The 19,587-nt window shown below is 33.6% G+C and overlaps 1 protein-coding gene and 1 long non-coding RNA gene across 3 annotated transcripts; one reads left to right on the top strand and one right to left on the bottom strand.

The window, feature by feature from the left end:
• Positions 1-1,560: 1,560 nt before the first annotated feature.
• Positions 1,561-18,220, top strand: LOC125479740. Its single transcript, XR_007260215.1, has 3 exons — positions 1,561-1,571; positions 4,512-4,516; positions 18,095-18,220. It is a non-coding gene; the product is annotated as an uncharacterized LOC125479740 (long non-coding RNA).
• On the bottom strand, positions 11,151-15,189 carry LOC103943739 (ubiquitin-conjugating enzyme E2 10). Of its 2 annotated transcripts, none has more exons than XM_009354080.3 (5): positions 15,040-15,189; positions 14,849-14,921; positions 13,044-13,171; positions 12,132-12,236; positions 11,151-11,491 (listed from the first exon to the last, which is right to left on the bottom strand). In XM_009354080.3, the coding sequence occupies exons 2-5, from the start codon at positions 14,916-14,918 to the stop codon at positions 11,348-11,350; spliced, it is 447 nt and encodes a 148-aa protein (XP_009352355.1). In that variant the 5' UTR covers positions 14,919-14,921; positions 15,040-15,189; the 3' UTR covers positions 11,151-11,347. The 2 variants fall into 2 exon arrangements, with proteins under 2 accessions (XP_009352355.1, XP_048445455.1); XM_048589498.1 differs by having other exon boundaries at positions 14,849-14,952; positions 15,040-15,159.
• Positions 18,221-19,587: the final 1,367 nt, after the last annotated feature.

Genomic DNA, 19,587 nt, shown 5'->3' with positions numbered 1-19,587 from the left:
GCAGAAGAGAGAGAGGCTTGATGTTGTAGGGAGAGAGACAGAGCAAACAAATATTTTTCACAGGGTAGCAATGGAATGAAAGAGATGGCCATGATTGACCATGTTAAATTCTCAAAGCTTGCAATTAGCCACAACTCCATATTAGTGAGTCTAATGTACTTTTTTAGTAGTTCACCATAAGTTTTTCGAACGAACACGACATGTTTTTTAACTAGCCAAAATTTAAGGGTTTTGTACTAAAGAGAATCAAAGAACTTGTAAAATGGAGGAAATAAGTCAGAAATAACCCTGAATAGAAGTCATGTACGAGGCACATGACTTATTTTGGATAGAAAACTTAACGGTGTTAGGGGTGAGATGACAAATTAATGATTTCATAAAGTTAATATGACAAATCGCTTAAAATTTTAGTTCATATGATAAATTGAAAAATGTGTATAAGTTTATATGACATTTCAAAAAATTTCCTTTTCTTTCTAAAGTGTAAATAGGCACTCATTTATATGATAACTTTACTTAAATCCGCCTAGTATGCCTAGGCGTTAGGCCCCTAGCCTACCATCTGACTAGTGTCTAGCGTCTTTTAGAACCCTATTAACTAATACATTGGTGAAACATATATGTGTTCCGAAAATACGATAGCGGTAATGCTATTTATAGTATTAGTAACTATATATGGATTGAAAATCGATTCTTTAATAAAAAAAAATGCAAATAGCTTGTTACTCAATCGGTTAAGATCATTCATTTTGATCTCTTTTCAATAAATAACACAAATAAAATAAAAAATAAAATTTTGTTAAGAAAAGATCGATATGATATTATTGAAGAAACTTAGCAAACCAATACATAAAAGTAAAAAAAAATTGAAAGTAAAAAGTAACTGGCAAGAGATGAAGGATTAGTCGAGCGTAACTACAAATAAAGGTTGGCCATCACACTATTGATGCAGCCTTATTCTCATCTCGCATGAGGCAATCAGAAAGAGCTAAGATGCAGAAGTTTGGCCTCAACTACTATTGGAGGTTACTTCCTTCCTGCTCATAGTGATTAGAAAGGACTAACCTTTTGATAGAGACCCCCCCTCCCCTCATGCTTAACCAAACTAAATCAAAAAATAAATTGTTGTTAACTCTCTAACGAAGTCATCTGGCACTCTAAATAATGCACTTGAAAGAGTGCAAAATTACTTTGTTTTATGAGTAACAATAACATCTACCCACAAATGGTAAAAGCGTAGTGTAATCTATACACCCATTTTTACTTTTCATACATTTCTCTCAATTTTTGATTGTCGGATCGAATGAATTGAAAAAAATCACTGATAAAAAATTAACAAGGATGTGTAAAAGGTAGAATGAGAGGTGAATATCACTTTTCATAGTAAAAATTACGTGGAAGGGCAGAAAAGTAATTTAAGCCATTACAAAAGGTGGGCTGAAAAATAGGAGCGTGGGCTAGGCAGCCCATCTTTTTGAAGATGCTTGACTGAGAGTGACCGTGGGGAGGACAGAGGTGCCTAATTAACCCGTCCTCGAACAACGTATCAGACAACGGAAGCCGTCCTGCTTGTTTCTTTTGTATTAGTCGACTTTATTTAAAGCACCTATTTTAATATCCAATTAATTATTTGGTCTGATCACTTCAGTGAGAGTTCCCATACAGACCGACAATTTACAAGTACTAGTTGCATAGAGAGATTTTTCAGGGTCACTGTTATACGAAGCGGTATATTATGTGTTTTTATATATAAGGTGAGATATGTGTATTAAAAAATTAATAATTAAAAAATTAAAATCTTTCACTACTTATATAAAAACACATAATGTATTATCCGTGTTCCCGTCATAAATAAAAATTTCTCAGTTGCATGAAACTCTGAACGCAAACGTAGCCACTCTTATTGGGCAACTTGCTGTCTTTTTTTCTTCCACTTCATTTTTTATGTTGTTGGTTTCGATTCTTTGGCTTTTGTTTTATAGAACTTTGGAGAAAGATGGTTTGTGCTCCTGTTGAGTTTTAACTATAATTAAGCTTATATTTTGTAATGTTATGCATTCATAACGATTGGGGATTCGGAGACAGGACAGAACAACCTAAGATCATCTCCAACCGAGGTTTGGCTAAATAGTTCGTTTTGAGCTTTCTGGCCCTTAAGATATTAATATTTTAATGAACAGTAGATGGTCATATTTGCCTCCGTCTCCAACCGAAGTCCAAAGGGTCATAGGGCTCAGTTTATCCATGTCACAAAAAACCGTCTCCAACCGAGGGCCAAAAGGCCATAAGGCCAAACATAATTTATTATTTAAATTTAAAAACTACAGCAACTTAAATTCAAATCCAACAACAACTTAAATTCAAAAACTACAATAGTAACTAGTCCAAAAAACAAAAAAAATTAGAACTTAAATTTAATGAATGGTTTAGGTATTTATAGGAAGAAAAAAAAAATAGAATTTTTAAGAATTATTAAAAAAAAAAAAAGGCCCAAAAAACCAAAAAAAAAAATAAATAAAATTGAATGCAACGGCTAGTTAACTAGCCGTTGGATTCAAAATTTTTGTTTACGTATTCATGTCGGTTATATCCGACAAGAATGTATTTATATTAAATAAAAATGCATTCCTGTCAGTTATATCTGACATGATTTTTTGAATTTTTGGCTAGCCCCGAGCTGGTTGACTAGCTGCATGCGGCTAGTCCTTTGTCCCTTTCAGATTCCGTGGGGCCCATGAACCCTCTGACCATCTGGACCCTTCGGTTGGAGATGGCCTAAGAACCAAATGGTACAAACAACATGGCCCTTCTTTTCAACCAATTTCACCATTACTCCTTCCCGAATTCCTCATCTTTCCCCCTCTAGTTCAGGCTTTTCCTCCTTTTTAGAAGTCGGGCGCTTGATTAAATTTACATTTTTTTTGAGATTAAAAAAATTGCTTAGATATGGACATAACAAAGTTGGCCAGAGCAATACGTTCTCCTATTTGTACTAAATTTCACAATTTCTATCCACATAGTTTAAAACCATGCTATCTAAATAAATAAAAAAAAACAAAGAAAATTACTTGATAGGTTGGGGCGTTCAAAACCATGCTAGGCTCCCCTTGACATATTTATTTTAACATGAAAAGAGAATGTAAAGTTGGACAATTTGCAATGATTTGCCGCTTTGTTGTGTAACCAAATTTGGATTATGTCTCAGCTGGTACTGCTTACACTTTCGTTCATGTACTAATCACTTATAATTATCAACTAAATAACAAAATTAGTGGGTGCTAATCATTGTTAAAATTTGGATACGGGCAAAATTTGCAATGTCTACATATATAATAAAGAATATTGGCAACAAAGTGGGCATTTGGCTACCTAAATAAAAAACAATCACAAATTTTGTTTCAACAATATAGACACCAAATTCAAGTAAAAACTATAACACATATAACCAAGAAAAGAATTGTCCCCCCGGCCGATTTTAATAGTATTGTACTTTCTTTTTTGTTTGTCATTAACATAACTGAAAAAACACTAACCTTGTCCCTTGCATGAGGTATAAACAAGGTTTTAAAAGCCGTTAGACACTAATCATTTAACACATAAAAAATAACAGAGAAAATAGTGGTGTAAAAAACAAACACTTTCTAGACTAAATGAAAGGCGTAACTTAGCAAGACCATCCACTATTAAGGTTTTTTTTTTCTCTATAAATATGTTGTGTATAAGATTAACATAAAAGACCAATAAAATGCTTACATCCCCGAATGAGTTTGTTTCGAGGGTCTGTTTCATGTAAGTTTCCATGCCCTAGACTTATTAAAGAGTAATGCAAAATAACTTTTTGTACTGCTAATAACAGTCTTCTCATTAAACCTCTTTTATATATGTGTGTTATGATTAAAGTGGAAGTAAAACCTTTCCTACACGTATGCTAAAAGGTACTCAAATTAAACACCAAAACCTATAAATCTTCAAGATTAGGCAACTTGCAAAAATTATTACAAAAATTACCAACAAAAACTCACATTAGCTTTATGTGTGCCTACCTTCCATGATATATTGAGACTTGTGTTTTGCGATCCAATGGATGCTTAAGAAGAAATGCGCACTTGGGCATTTGGATTCACATCATCAAATTTTGAAAAATAAAATAATATAACAAAAAAAAAAAAAAAAGTTGTGGGTTTCTTGGAGTTTTGCCGCGCTTAACTAGGAGCTAACCGTATGAAACCATAGATAAAAAAACAATTAGCAAAGACTACACGGGATTCGACAAATACATGAGAGAGAGGGGTCATGTTATTGGTCTCTAAGCTCCATATAACTAATCATATATTTGATGTTTGATGTTTTTTGGGTTCTCAAACCACGAAATTTCCAAACATATTTTTTTTTTATATTTGCAATTTGTACGGTTTCTTAACCTTATGCTAGAGATATATACTAGTTAATCAAAATCATACGTTCTTTTGAGCCACGAAAAAGAAAAATGTTATAAAAACCATTCTGTTTAGATTATGTTTGGGAAACTACAAGATGTTGTGGTTAATGGCTGGATTACTTTTTTAATGATTCAATTATTACCGTCACATCATATAATCTTACAAAAGTGATATTTCTAGCATCACCAAACGAAAATATAGACAACTTCGAGTACTAGTATTAGTTAACTAGGTTTAACCATTATTAATTTTTTTTTTTAGTAAATCGATATTTTTACATTAAGGGGAGGCGGGAGTTCGGCTAAGCCACACAATGAGCAGCCTAATTTGGTATCGAATTCGCCATCTACGAGTTTCGAACTTAAGACCTCTCATTTTCAAGTGAAGAAGAATACCATCAGACCGTAATACTGAGTGACAAATTATTATTAATTATTAGTTTTTGGTTTATTGCGAATTAACCGTATCCCAATGTTCTTATACAAGTCAATTAATTAGCACTAATACCTAGATGTACTTGTCTAGTTTGGGTTGTTACTATTCGACAATCATGGTGCTTGAGAGGGAATCAACCCCACTACCTCTTCCTCCCAAGTCCCAAAGAAAAAATTTTGTTTCCGGTAATTACAAATTATTACTATGGTACATGGTTTTGTTATTGATTTGTTTTATTATTTATTATTATTATTAATACTACTATTCCTACAGGAAACCCATAGAAATATATGAAAACTGCTAAAAGGATATATTTGAAAATGATTAATAAGTTTTTCAATTTTGAAGTTGACATAGGCTTGCATGTAAATAATTCATATTCAAATAATGACGTGAACAAAAGTCAATGGACCTTAATCTAAAGTAAAAAATGAATAAGATTTCAATTAATGGAAAGAAAAATGAGAGATGCTAACCTAATTTATCCTATTTTATTTATTGCATATATATACTTTCTTTCCTTGATGCCCAAGGCCCCGTTGTGTATATAAAGGGTGTTGAATACCTACCCTTTTTTCTCTATCAAATCAGCCATGCCATCAGGGTCAATACGAAAAATCAATGAACTGATGATATTCGTGTTAGTTGTGCAAAAAAAAAAAAAAAAACATAAAATCAAACCCCAACTGGAAGCAAAAATTATAACTACATGAAGGCGTGTTTTTCTAAGATGGGACCAAAAAAAGTTATAACTTATTACAATGTAGGGTTTATTCCTTACATAACAAGGACCAGAATGTTTTTATAACTTTAAGGAGGTTATTTCTATATTACTTTAGAGAGGTTGTACTGTATTATTATAATAATTATTATTGTATTTAAATGGAGTTAATTATTCATGAAGTGTATATAAGTTGAACAACCAATGTTAGTAATTTTTTAAACAACAAATTTACCCCCCCCCCTCCCCCTATTTCAAATTAATCCCTTATTCTTTTTTTATCAAAAAATCTAATCTGTACTCTATCACTACTTCTAATAAGTTTATTTTTACACAAAACCATACAGAAATGATAACAACACACAAGTTTTATCCTCCTACCCACACTTGTTTAATCTTGTGTGTTGTTTTTATTTGATATTCAATCTGATGACTGCAAATAAAAAGGTATTGTAAGAGACTCAAAAAAAGTGTTTGAAATCAACTCCCTTTTCGTGATGTGTAAAGAGAAGAGCAACATTATTGTTGTTGTTGTCACTATGCACTCAAAAGTTTAGATTTGTGACAACAACAATAATATATATATATATATATATATATATATATACATATAGAAAACAATAATAATGTCTCAACTTTTTTTTTCTTTTGTGTTGTGACGGGGCACGTGATGTTACTAATTCATTTATAATATAATATATATATATGTATATGTATTTACCTATTAATTTTCTAAATATTACGCTTGTGAAATATTAGTTTTGACATCCACCCATGGATATTATTGTACGTGTGTGAATAATACTACAGAACAGTATGATTGTTCCACTAAAAAATCTCTCAAAAAAGGAGGAGGATGTATGCATGGGGATGGTGACTGCTAGTGATAATCTTGTTCATGTCACGTGTATGACTATGAATTTCAAGTGGTATCACATAGATCAATAGCTGAAAATCATATATATGCACCTTGACGAAAAAACATTCAGTGTAATCTTATTGTAAACAACTTGTGATTTGGATTCTGCTCCGCGCAACTGGTTGTTCAAACAAGCCCAAGGAATTGTTCCTACATATACTATTGCCATTTAAATATCTAATAGTTTATCATAATATCTTCCCTTAAAACCCATATTTGATTATTGTAATGCGGCAGATAAATTAAAGGAAATCAGCAAAGAATGATTAGGTATTAAACAAATGATTAAATGATTAGATTAGAAGAAACAAATGATTAATAAAGCCCATAATATCCCTTAATAGTTTAACCAAACTTTAGTGTAAGTCCACTTCACCAACTGCTAAGAAATGGAGACCGAGCTCGACAATGGCCACATCACTACATCTTTGAGTGGAGGTCACCAGCTTGGGAGTCACTCCTGTCCTCAGTAGAGACAATCAGCCCTCCTAAAAGAACCCTACTAATTGTGATTAAAGTAGGAATTAAAGACCTGATAACCAGGGTCTTTTTCCAACTCCTAAAACACGACTAGTTTGCCGGGACTTTGGTTTTTGTTTCTTTTTCTGAATTTCTATTCTGCATTAAGCTTTTCCACGTGCATGCTGAAATTAAATAATGTTAGTGTGAAAGATTATAAATAAATAAATAATTTTTGGTCAAATTTAATTTGAATTAAGTAATCTTACAAGTACAATGGTTTTAGGCATGGAAAAACATGATCTCTGTGCCACTAAGATACAGCTAAGCTTTCATTTGGCTGTTTGCTTATGTTATTATTGGGAACTCAACCTTATTAAATTCAAGGGTTACCAACACAGGCCATGGTTCTTGACCTCCATAGTTTCCGGCTAGTGAGGTTGATCTTTAGACCATTCGGTTCGAGTAACGCGATTTGTTAATAGGTTAAATGTATCTAAGGAGAGATGTTATCGTCCAAAACAATGTCGGTCATGAGTTTAGAACATTAATCAAGTGAATTCTTGTTTGATTGTATAATGTACGAGCTTGCCAGATACTTAGTAAAGAATTTATATTGTCCCCAACATCTCGTTGCAAAATAAAATAATATCATTAAGTAAAAGCGTTCGGTCATGTGAAGAATTCACTTTGTATTTTGTGTATATGTTAAGAACTCACTTTTTATTTTGTGTCATTGCATGTATAATTTTGACGGTATTAGCATGTAGTTAGACTTAAATTGATTTCCTTTTCAAAAATGGAACTTTATTTAAGTTAAGATTAATTGTTTTCTTGATGTTATAAAAAAAAAAAAACGATGAGCGATTAGCATGTCAATGTACACGAGTGAAACCGCTTCCGATCACCCATTGCAGCAACACCATGGAATCCTCAATAACATGCCCAATGTTAGACATGAGCATACTTATTAGAAATGTCAAAGAGACTCCCTTAAAAACACAATTTTTTGTTAACTCATATTTTTTAAACAATATTTTTATAATGTTGACACGAAACTTAATTTAAAATTATGTGTTTGCACAAAACCTATAAAAAGTCCTCACTTTTAAAAGAGCCCATGAGCATTTCTCGCACACTTAATTAACGGCTTGGTGAGTTAAATTCACTTAACAATTAACAAATAGAAGCAGGATTCCAAGTGTCCTCACGTGATTGGTTCCAAACTAGCACCGCCACCATTTAGGTCCACTGGACGCTTCTGATGTTCTTCAAGGCTCTCTCTGTGTTTTGACTTTGAACCGACTAATTCGAATCCAAACAAAAAAATAAAGCAAATCTCTTTTTCTTTTTTCTTTTTTCTTTTTTCCTTTTGAAAGGGAGAGAGAAGCAAATCTCTTTCCTTTTTCAAATTTTATTTTATTTTTTATTTTGAAAGGGTTATTGTGGGGGAGCACTTAGATGGCTTTTCAACGCTACAAAGATGTTAAAAATAGCTACATCCTTCTAAGATATTGTAATCATGTTTGTTCATCGTATATTGTGCATTCAATTTTTATTAGATACTATTTATATTTAATTTAAAATTTAAAATTTTAAGTTTAAAATAATTTCTAATCGTATGATATATAGTAAATACATATAATTATAAAATCTTCCAATCCTTTGAAAAAAAATTCAACGAGAGTCCTTTTCCGTTAAAAAACCCCAAAAAATCAACATTGTCTGAGAAAGAAAGTGAGACGTGAGAGAGAGGAACAAAGTATCCCTCTCTCTTTATCTCTCTCTAGGCCCATGGTCCTAGGCTCTAGCCCTTTTGTAGGACATGTCTCCCTAAAGACATTTGGATTTTTTTGTTTGTAGCACGTATTTACCATGTTGAAAATTGGTTAAAAAAAGGAAGAGAACTGACGGCTCTTAAAAGTAGAATTTTTTTTGACGGTATTAGAACATAATTTATTAGAGGTTTTTGATTTGAATAAAGTTTTTTCTAAAAAGTATGAAATTCTCTGTAAATTTACCATCGCTTCATAGTTTAAGCTAAATTTCGGTGTCAATATTAAAAAATATTATGTAAAAAATGTAAGAAAACAGAAAGTTGAAAGTCACAATTTGAAAGAGAAGTTAGTATTTTTCAAAAGAGGAAATGACAATTGTGAGAAAACAAAGTTGTGGATTTGTAGGGTATTGGAGTACTATTTCGTAGGATTGCAGCCCTACATTTTTCCCAAAGACAGAATTGTCGTTTTGTGTACAAATTGATACGCATCATGTTGATAGTGTATTGACAAAAAAAATTTACACAATTTGAATTCGAGTGATGTTTTATTCATCCGCTTGGTATCATACTTGCCGCAGGAGGACACAAACTGCCTAAAAAAAATTGATGCATCATTAATTAACTGGATCCTGATTTTGAGTAATTTTAGTTTTGTTTTACCGCATCTAGTTACTGAAAACAACTTACATAAAATAGGTTTATCATTACATAGCGTTTCGGTCTAATAATGCAATGCTATGTAGAAAGAAATTCACACATAACATTATATTATTAGACCGGGAGGCCGCGGTGGATGGAAACCTAGTTCTAGTAAGTCCTTATTCTAGTTACCGTGTACTGTCTCTCTAGGGTTTTGGTTTGGCAGTGGCACATGATCAGCTACTGTCATTGTTCATAATATTTGGGAAGATCAAAGAGACAGAGGGGACTTCTGATCTCAAACAGTTGCTTGAGGTTGAAAAGGCAACAAAAATGGAAATGGCCTACCCACCCGATCACACCATCCAAATGCCATGAAAGCATGCATGCTTTACTAAATCCAGGTTAGGTGCATCTTCGTTACGAATTCGTACTTTGATGGGAACACCACTCAGCTGATTGCGATCCGTCGTAACTTACGATGAACTTGTCGATCAGACAATTATAACTCACGATGAACTTGTCGATCTGACAATTATAACTACGCTCGCATTGAGTAGAAACTAGTAACTTGAACTTACCCAACAAAAACAAGAGGTTAGAGGTTAGTTTTTGGGGAATCGAAAGACATAAGTTGCTCGTAACATCCAAGTTTTTTTTTTTTTTTTTTTTTTTTTTTTTTGAATGGTATTATATATACTAATGGAAAAGAAGGTGAGTTTAGCCTCATAATAGATTAGTAATAATGTGGTTCAAAGTTATCTTTTCTCGTAACATCCAAGTTGATCCCTAAAAAATAACTTTGATTGGTGGGGTATCTAGGTCTCCTCCTATTAAGCAACTCACCCTTTAAAATGGATTTGGGCCAACCCCTTTGAAGCCCACTGCAAAATGAACACTACACAGTACACATTCCTGTTCGATACGGATAAAGAATTCCAAGGACTTTTTTTTACTTTGGGAGGTTTCAAATCACATCGGGTTGGGACTTAGGCCAGGCGCTGAATTCATGGGCACTCTGGTTGTATCAGTACTTCTCATATTTTAACCATTAGATCTTATTTTGATATTTTTAAATAAAAATCTAATTGTTAAAACTCTTAGAATACTTGGATACTTCGGAGCACCCAAGAAAGTCCCTAGGCTAGGCTGTGTTGCTTGATGAAAGAAGCTGACCAGGGTTGTTCAGGCGGACTCGGCCTCCAACGTCCGTCTAGTGAGTTTAAGCTCCAGTCTTCCTCATGGGGTTGCTAAAAAACACTAGCGTAACGTACACTGGTAGGATAAATGCATTAAATCGATCAAAGGAAATTCGAACTTGAATGCAAAGACCCCTGCCAAATGGTAAGCTCTATCCAACTTGACTAACTCCATCTTATTTTACAACTTTTTTTTTTCAACAACACGTACACAAAGTGGTACCAAAAATAAACTAAAACAAAAATAAAAAAAATATAATAGTCATGTAAATCAAATTTAACAGCTAAAATGCTTCAACCACTAACACTTAGTGCAACGTACTTAGATTCTTGCAGGTTCATTCTTCTTGTGGCCATTATCTGCCATGACTCCTCCAATTGTAAATAGACATTCCTGCTTATCTGCCAATCACATTTTCACACATAAAACTTTTGTTGCGTTTCTAACAAGTTAATTTTGCATGTGTCAAAATGTGAATTGCAAAAAGCCAGAACAAATATTTTCTAGGAGGGGCCAAAGAAGTTCATTTTCAGCAGCACTTTGTTAAGAGGGAGAGAATGGTTTCAGAGTCTCATATATAAACTTTTGCATAACAAACAATTCGAAAGCAATATAGTGTTCCGAGGGCAGTAAACTCTCCCTTTTGGTCCGCTTATGTAAGGAACAGAACACACATCCATTCATACATCTGATCAAATGATCATACTGCCACAGGAAAAGAAGCCCTCCTTCACACGGCCCTAGCATCGCCTAGACTAACCCATAGCATACTTCTGAGTCCAGCTCCTTGCGGTGGTCTCATACTTGTTCTTGTCAGTCTTGTACATATGGGCAATCTCCGGGACCAAAGGGTCATCAGGGTTTGGGTCTGTCAACAGTGAACAGATCGAGAGCAACACCTGAAACATGAAAGTGAAACCAGTGCCTGTGCTTCAGTGACACGAAGGACATATGATTGCATCAACTATATTAATACCCAGATATAAGAAATTTCCAGCCAAACCAGTTTCAATGTGTATGGCAGATCTGATCAAACATTGTTTCCTGTTCAGTGCATAACATCATAACAGTTCAAAAGCCACAGTGCATCACATCAAAATAATTCAAATAGGCAATGGGATCCCCAAGATCAATGAGTATTTCACTATGGAAATTTCTTGGTACAATTAGCACAAGTGATGATTCGTCACAAGAAAAAGAAAACAAAAATTATTCTGGCCGATAAAGGACTTGTGCTGTTTGTTTCTCATAGAGCTCTTATGTTTGCAAACTTTAATTTGTAAAATTTCAGAAGTAACAAAATTGCAAATTAAAATCAAAAGATATAAATCACAAGGGGCATTGTAATAATAATGGAGTCCACCAAAATCATGGCATAGGATCATATAAAAACCCCAAGTTTCATCACTAGTGATTCGCTTTTCCTGTACTGATGTAACCACTTCGAGTCATATGTAGAACTCAGTAGGGGAAACTAGTGTCTGTAGAACAATCAAATTCGTGAAGAAAGCAATCCTGCTTAAGGTATTAAGCATTTACCTTGGATATGGTCAGGGCAGGGCTCCACTGTTCTTTCAATATGTCAAGGCAAATGCTACCGTTGCTGTTGATATTAGGGTGAAACACCTTTGTCCTGAATGCAACCTGCAAAAACATAAAAAAAATAGCACAGAATTACATGTAAGTAGCAAAAAGATAAACGAAATAACAGTTGAACAAAATCTTTAATAAGTTCTAATAGTAGAAGTAAAAGATCTTGAAAAGCCAACATAACAGTATTTATGACAACAACCAATATGCAAAATTTCACAGTTTCCTAGTCATTTATCAAAATTTGGAACTTTTAAAACATCCAATATGGACTTCGGCCAGTGTGTCTATTAGCAACGAACTTTCAAACTAAACCAGATATCCCATAGGACTTAAAAGGTCCGTAAAAGTAGCTCTTGTAATTAGTTTACATCATAATTTACCACAGGAACACCACATGTGAACCATGTGGAGTCCCATTTACAGAACAGCCACTAGTAATGCGAACAGGTTACCATTCCAAATGAGGATGCCATTTACTTCAGTATTAATAAGCTAGTGAACAATTGTCAATTTCTAGTATCATGAAATCAACTCAATGAGATATGGAAAATACATTAGGCATCATTCATCAATTAATTAATGTATTACTGTTCAAGAAATTACAATCAATCAAGGCATAGTGGCTCAGGATATGGTCATCTTTCCCAGGCATAAGCCTATTCAATTGGTTATCATATGTGTGAGAAAGATAGCATAAGAATATGATTGACGTCTTTCCAACTTTTTAGGCCAGATGAGGTACTCAACTCTTTGACATCAAGATACTAAGGATTCTGATTCAATTACGAAATCAGCAGAGCAATAAAGAAAGGAACTTGTGCGTATACGATGTGAAATTAATAGAAAGCCAGCAAGTACCTTTGGTGGCTTAAAAGGATAGTCTGGAGGAAAATGGATAGTGACAAGAAACACTCCACCTGCATAAGGACTGTCAGCAGGACCCATTATTGTTGCCTGCCAGTGGAACATGTCTTCTGCAACTGGGCCTAAAGATATACATAAGAGCAAAGGCAATCAAATTGGATATCTGCTGAGAACAATGTCGTTAGTCTTTTATCGAATAGTTTCAGTAAATTTCTAACAACAAAAAAAATTGAAAAAGCAGACAAAAGTTGCCATTCACTATGAAAACATTATACAAAGAGAGTTCTAATAGCCTAGAAGAAATGAAGGGTTACACTTGCACATAATTTCGTTAATCACAGTAGGTAGACTGCTGTGGCTATAAATGAGAGAGACTTAGTCCATATTCTCCCAACATAATGAACTCTTGCAGCCGTTAAGTGGATTAAACATAAACAATGACAAAAATTATGGTAATACAAATGATGATAAACATAAACAATCTAACCTAGTCAAGTTATTTGAAACTAAAAAATAAATTATTATCATTTATAAGATAAGCCATATATAAGAGGGTAATGTTAATCTTCAAAGTAAACCAGTAAACGAATATGTGTTTATAGTCCGTTCAGTTAAATAATATCACTTAGGAGGAAAATGGGAAGTTTTAGGGTGGGCCATATGCGGGATTCACTAATAGCTTCCCGTTCACTTTGCAGTTACATCTAATGCCAATACCCAACCTAACCCATTGTTAGGGTGGGTAGGTCTAGGTCTACTCTGGATATAGCATATATCCAGCTAACAGAAGAGAAGAAATATCTATAATTAATCCATGCAGTAGACTGTCATAAGGGGGAAATTTGAAACGTAAGGCAGTTTGTCCTTCGTTTCCAGAGTAATGCCATTTATCTGTTGAGATAAAGTGTCGAACAAGAAACCCCAAGACAATACTTAATCACCTACCACGAAAAATAAGAATGCGTCTTTTCCCACCACAACTTATACAACCACGCAATGACCGCTTTACCTAAACAATATTCAAAACAATCAGAAAACAAATACTCAACACTGTTCCAACTTCAAATTACCAGTCAACTTCTTTGAGTGCCCTAACCTTCCTCTTCTTTAGGCTTTCTAACAACATTAATGTCTAACAACTCCGTCTTTGCGACCATCGACAAGCATGAGAATAACGAAACTCCCACCAAAAACCGCTTTAGCACCTTGGTGGACTTGCAGGACCCAGTGATTTTGAGTTACTCAAAATAAGGATCACCCAAAAACCGTAAAGGTTTCCCTTTTGGATGTTAAGTGTGTCCTTACAGACCACCACTATAGATTTAACACCTTGTTAAATTGGAAATTACCCATTTATAACCAAGATGCTAGATGGGTCATCTATTGCCCAATTCGGTATGGTGGGTCGGGCAGGGAAATGGGTATATGGGTAACAAGTAGCAACTACCACACAATAGCACCTTCACTATCATATACCTCTTCTCAAATAGTTCTTAGCCATGCAATTCAGATGACCAACTTTCGAAAACAAATACAGTTTCATTCAATTTTCGACAAATACAAAATTGCATGAGATAAAATGATCAAAGTCTGTCAAGAGCAAGACTGCTGCTTTTACACAGATTTACTGGTTTGGGTTATAAAAAAAATAAAAAAATAAAAAATTCAAAAGCAAGCATCAATCGAAGGTCAAATCAGATGCCAAAATCTACCCAAAACACAAAATTAAAACTTTATCAGCATACACAAACCAAAAGCAGCATCAGAAGGAATCAGATCGGATTCAAAACTAGACATACCAGCGCTGCACGAAGTAGGAGGATCTTTCTGGAGGTCCTTCAGCTCCTTCAGGATCCGTTTCGACGCCATCACCTTCACAAACAAAAATTCAACCAAACAAACCCTAGATCATAAAATCACCTCAGTGAAAAATCCCCAAATTAAATTTCTGCAAAATTATCGAGAGGGAGAGAGAGAGAGAGAGGGTTACCTTTGACCTGAGAGACCCTCCTGCTTTATTATTGATTTTGATTTAATGCTTTCTTTTGGTTTTAGGGTCTTTTGAGTTTATTGAGAAGGTGGGTAGCTCTTTGAACAACCACTCAAAATCACTTCTAGGAAGGAGGAAAGGGGCATTTGTGTCATTGCGTTAAAGCATCACTTCAATCAAAGTGTGCCATCCTATTGGCATTATTCGTAAATAAGGATAAATTTTTCCGTATGATAGATAGGAAATTGTTATTAACATTTAGAAAAAAAAATTTCAATGATAGATAGGAAATTGTTATTAACATTTAGAAAAAAAAATTTCAAATTTTTTATAATTTGAAAGAAAAATACACTTGTGAGAAATGTAAAATGAAAATTTTGGAATACTAATAACAGTTCTCATCAGATATATAAATTTTAAAAATATGAGATTCAAAACTTTTTACCTTATGGTTTTGTTTAACAAAAGATTGTCATTGTATTAAAGTCTAATGCTTTATTATAACCAGTCATTTGTCCTTTTAGTCTTTTCATGATATTTGAATTTATTTTTTTCCAGGGATGTATTTGAATTTTAAGTAGCAGTTATACCTCGCTTATCAATATAGAATATGTTTAGAAGTGTTTTTAAAATAAACGAATATTTTTTTGTTCTAAAAGCATTTAAAATGCATTTTGAAAAAAGAACATCGCTTTAGGTTGTTTTTCAGAATTTACTTGTATATTTACATTGTTCAATAAAACCTCTATAAAGTTATAAAATTGATAGAGGTGTAGTTAAAAAATATTATTTATTGGCTTATTTATCCTTAATGAATGTTGCATTTCTTATTTAGGATTCATTGGGGGCCATGTATTTTATTTCTTGCACATATCTAATTTCTTTACTTGTACTTTAAGGCGTTGTTCCTTGAGGGGCCGTTTGGTACGCAGACGGGACGGAACGGGACAGGACGGGATGGGACGGGAAGGGACATGACGGGACGGAATAGTGGTTCCATGTGATGTTTGGTATGCGCATGACAGAATGAGAGAGTTGTTCTGTTTTGTGTTTGGTAAGCGTAGGACGAAACGGAACCAAAATGTTTGGTACAATGTTATCCCTGTTTCGTCTATTGTTTGGTACAATGTTTGGGTCGGGACGGAACATTTTTTTTTTTCTTCTTCTTCTTCATGATGCTGCTTATCTATGATATATTTTGTACACTATACTTGGATATGTTCATATTTCGTACCGTGTATAACAGAAAACAAGAGACATGTATTTATACTCTGTTGCTCGTATAATTAATTTAGTGGGATAATACATCAATTAATTTTATGTGATTTAAAAAAATAATAGGGTGAGAGCATGCCATTGGCTTGGCACTTGGTACGTGGTAGTGTAGCCACAATATGTATATGGTTATGTATATGTGATGAATTACATATGAAGAGGTTGGCATGGTAGAACAACTGTTGATGCAATGACTATGTTGAAATCTTTGACACAATCTGCTTTCATCTCTTCGTCATCACATTGAAATGCAAATTGTGTCAAACAATATGTATATTATAAGTTAAGTTGTGAGACAATTGGATGTCTATGGCATTGGTTGCCATGCAAGGATGAAAAATATATAAGTTTAATGATATTATCTTGCTAAAGCAATAAACATGAAATATCCATAACTTAAACATGAAATCCCAAATTAAACATTTGTCCTAACTTCAGAAAAAAAAAAAGAAAAAAGAAAGAAAGATAATGTCTTACTAAACCCCAGAAGTTGATGTAGTTCATATCATACTAAACCCCCTAATGCTTAGATGCCATCCATATACATTTTAACGAAATCTGCTTTGTGAGAGTCATCTAAGGTACACCAAATACTCATCATATCAGTATCTTTCACTAATTTCATTGAAATTCTCAGCACCTGATCATATAGGAGACCCATGGCCTGAAGCTGAGAAGGTAACCTGGCTTTCGCTTCTCTCAAAGTAAAACTTTCACCTAAATTCTTCATTTCAGTAACTGCTTTATCCCAACCCTCACGGATAACAACTAAAATATTTGCATCAACATTATTCTTATTCCTCTTCCTCTTCCTAATAGGTTGAGATGCACTGGATGTACCAATAGAAGGAGATGGGGTAGGTGAAGTCGGAGGCATCTCAATGTTTCATCATCATCCTCATTTTCCAATCCCATATTTTCAATTGCATCTGCTGCTGATTCAGCCATACTACCCTTGGTTCGATCTCTCCCAAACATCGTACATAAGCGTGGATACAACGAAAATGGCTTATTTGGTTTGTAAGATGCATTAGGATGTTTCTACAATAAGAACCAAAGAAATCAAAGTTATGACTTTTAAAGCAACTAATTGAAAAAGAATAAGAAACAAAATGTACCTTTACACACAACTGAAGTACATCGTCACTATCCACAACAACACATCTTTTTTCGTCATCCCAACCAAATCTAGAGGTATTCATCATGTCATATGCAGAGGAATACTTTTCTTTTAGACGCTTTAGCTTGTTTTGTATATGCTTTGGCTTTATATTAATGCCCAGAATCATCTCCCTCATCTTGGTGGCAACCATTACAAATGTACTAGCCTTAAAATAGCCGTTCTCACACCTAACACCATTAACTACCATCTCCTCAAGGATGGTAAGCAGTACATCCTCGTCATGATCATTCCAATTACGTGAGGTGGCCATATAATCTATCAAAGAAACCATAATATTACATATGTAAAACAAAGAAACATATTGTTAGTGGAGCAAACATGATGCAATTAAGTTAATATATGCCTATAGCTTTTTACAAAGCTAAATTACTTCATAGTGGAAAAGGTAATCTAGTGAACAATATATATGATTAATTAAAAAGCAAATCCAATGAACAATATATATGTTTTTTTTTCACTGTTGTTTTGGGCAGTATTGCAACTCTTTGGTTTTCATATGCAGCATCAGTAGGTGAGCATCAGTGATGTAGCATTAGTAGGTGCATCATCAATAGGTGCAACATCAGTGATGCAACATCAGTAGGCTGAAAGCATCAGTGATTTTGATTTAATGCTTTCTTTTGGTTTTAAGGTCTTTTGAGTTTATTGAGAAGGTGGGTAGCTCTTTGAACAACCACTCAAAATCACTTCTAGGGAAGGAGGAAATGGGCATTTGTGTCATTTAATGCATCACTTCAATCAAAGTGCGCCATCCTATTGACATTATTCGTAACTAAGGAGAAATTTTTCCGAATCATAGATAGGAAATTGTTATCGACATTTAAAAAAAAAAATTTCAAATTTTTTATAATTAGAAAAAAAAAAAAAAACACTTGTGAGGAGTGTAAAATGAAATTTTTGGAATACTAATAACAGTTTTCATCAGATATATAAATTTAAAAAATATTAATTTGAGATTCAAAACTTTATACCTTATGGTTTTGTTTAACAAAAAATTGTCATTGTATTAAAGTCTTATGCTTTATTATAACCAGTCATTTGTTCTTTTAGTCTTTTCATGATATTTGATTTTTTTTTTTTTAAGGGATGTATTTGAATTTTAAGTAGCAGTTATACCTCGCTTATCAATATAGAGTATGTTTAGAAGTGTTTTTAAAATAAGCGAATATTTTTTGGTTCTAAAAGCATTTGAAATGCATTTTGAAAAAAAAAACATCGCTTTAGATTATTTTTCAGAATTTACTTGTATATTTACATTGTTCAATAAAACCTCTATAAAGTTATAAAATTGACAGAGGTGTAGTTAAAAAATATTATTTATTGGCTTATTTATCCTTAATGAATGTTGCATTTCTTATTTAGGATTCATTGGGCACCATGTATTTTATTTCTTGCACATATATAATTTCTTTACTTGTACTCTAAGGCGTTGTTCCTTGATGCTCAAGGCCCTGTTGTGTATAAAGGGTGTTGGATGCCTTTTTTTTCACCTTCAAATCAGCCATGCCACCCAAGGTCATTATGAAAAATCAGTTAACCGGACATATTCGCGTTGAGTTGTGCAAGAAGAAAACATCAAACTCCAACCGGAAGCAACATTTATAACAACGTAGAGGTGTGTTTCCTTAAGAAAATTGTAACGTATTAATGTGAAGTTTATTCCTATACAAAACTAGTCCCAAGTTGCAACCGGAATTTTTTATGACTTTAAGGAAGTTATATCCTTCTAGAGTATTACTTTAGAGAGATTTTACTGTAATTGTTACTCCATGGTTGAAAAATGGTTAGAAAAGTTACCCTTGATATGTGAATAATTTGATCTACGTATTAGATTCATGAGTATAAACTTTCTATGTAGGGAGAATTTCAAAGTCACTCTTGGCTGTTGGCTCCCCCTTGTGAATTCTCTTCTTCTCACTTGGGAAAGCATCAATGCAAAAGGTATTTAACAAATTTTGATTTCTTCTCGCTAGCGTATATTCAACCATTAAAGCGAGAGCAACTTCCATGATACAACTACATGTCAGATTAATATTTCGAATCACGGAAGTCATCCTCCACCGAGGTCAAGGCACACCGAAAAGAATTCA

This window comes from the organism of the source record quoted next, unplaced genomic scaffold, assembly GCF_019419815.1.
Source record: "Pyrus x bretschneideri cultivar Hongxiangsu unplaced genomic scaffold, Pyrus_bretschneideri_v1 Contig3, whole genome shotgun sequence".
In the NCBI taxonomy this organism is placed as follows: Eukaryota; Viridiplantae; Streptophyta; class Magnoliopsida; order Rosales; family Rosaceae; genus Pyrus; species Pyrus x bretschneideri.
Note: the sequence above shows the minus strand (reverse complement) of the source record. Positions and strands in the feature narration are given on the sequence as shown.

What these genes read in the sequence shown, in the direction of transcription:
- LOC103943739 (XM_009354080.3), bottom strand. Translation starts at nt 14,918, where the DNA reads ATGGCGTCGAAACGGATCCTGAAGGAGCTGAAGGACCTCCAGAAAGAT. An exon ending in ATCCTTTTAAGCCACCAAAG is followed by an intron (nt 12,237 to 13,043) that starts GTACTTGCTGGC and finishes ATGTTTTTGCAG; the next exon opens with GTTGCATTCAGGACAAAGGT. An exon ending in CTGCCCTGACCATATCCAAG is followed by an intron (nt 11,492 to 12,131) that starts GTAAATGCTTAA and finishes TTCATGTTTCAG; the next exon opens with GTGTTGCTCTCGATCTGTTC.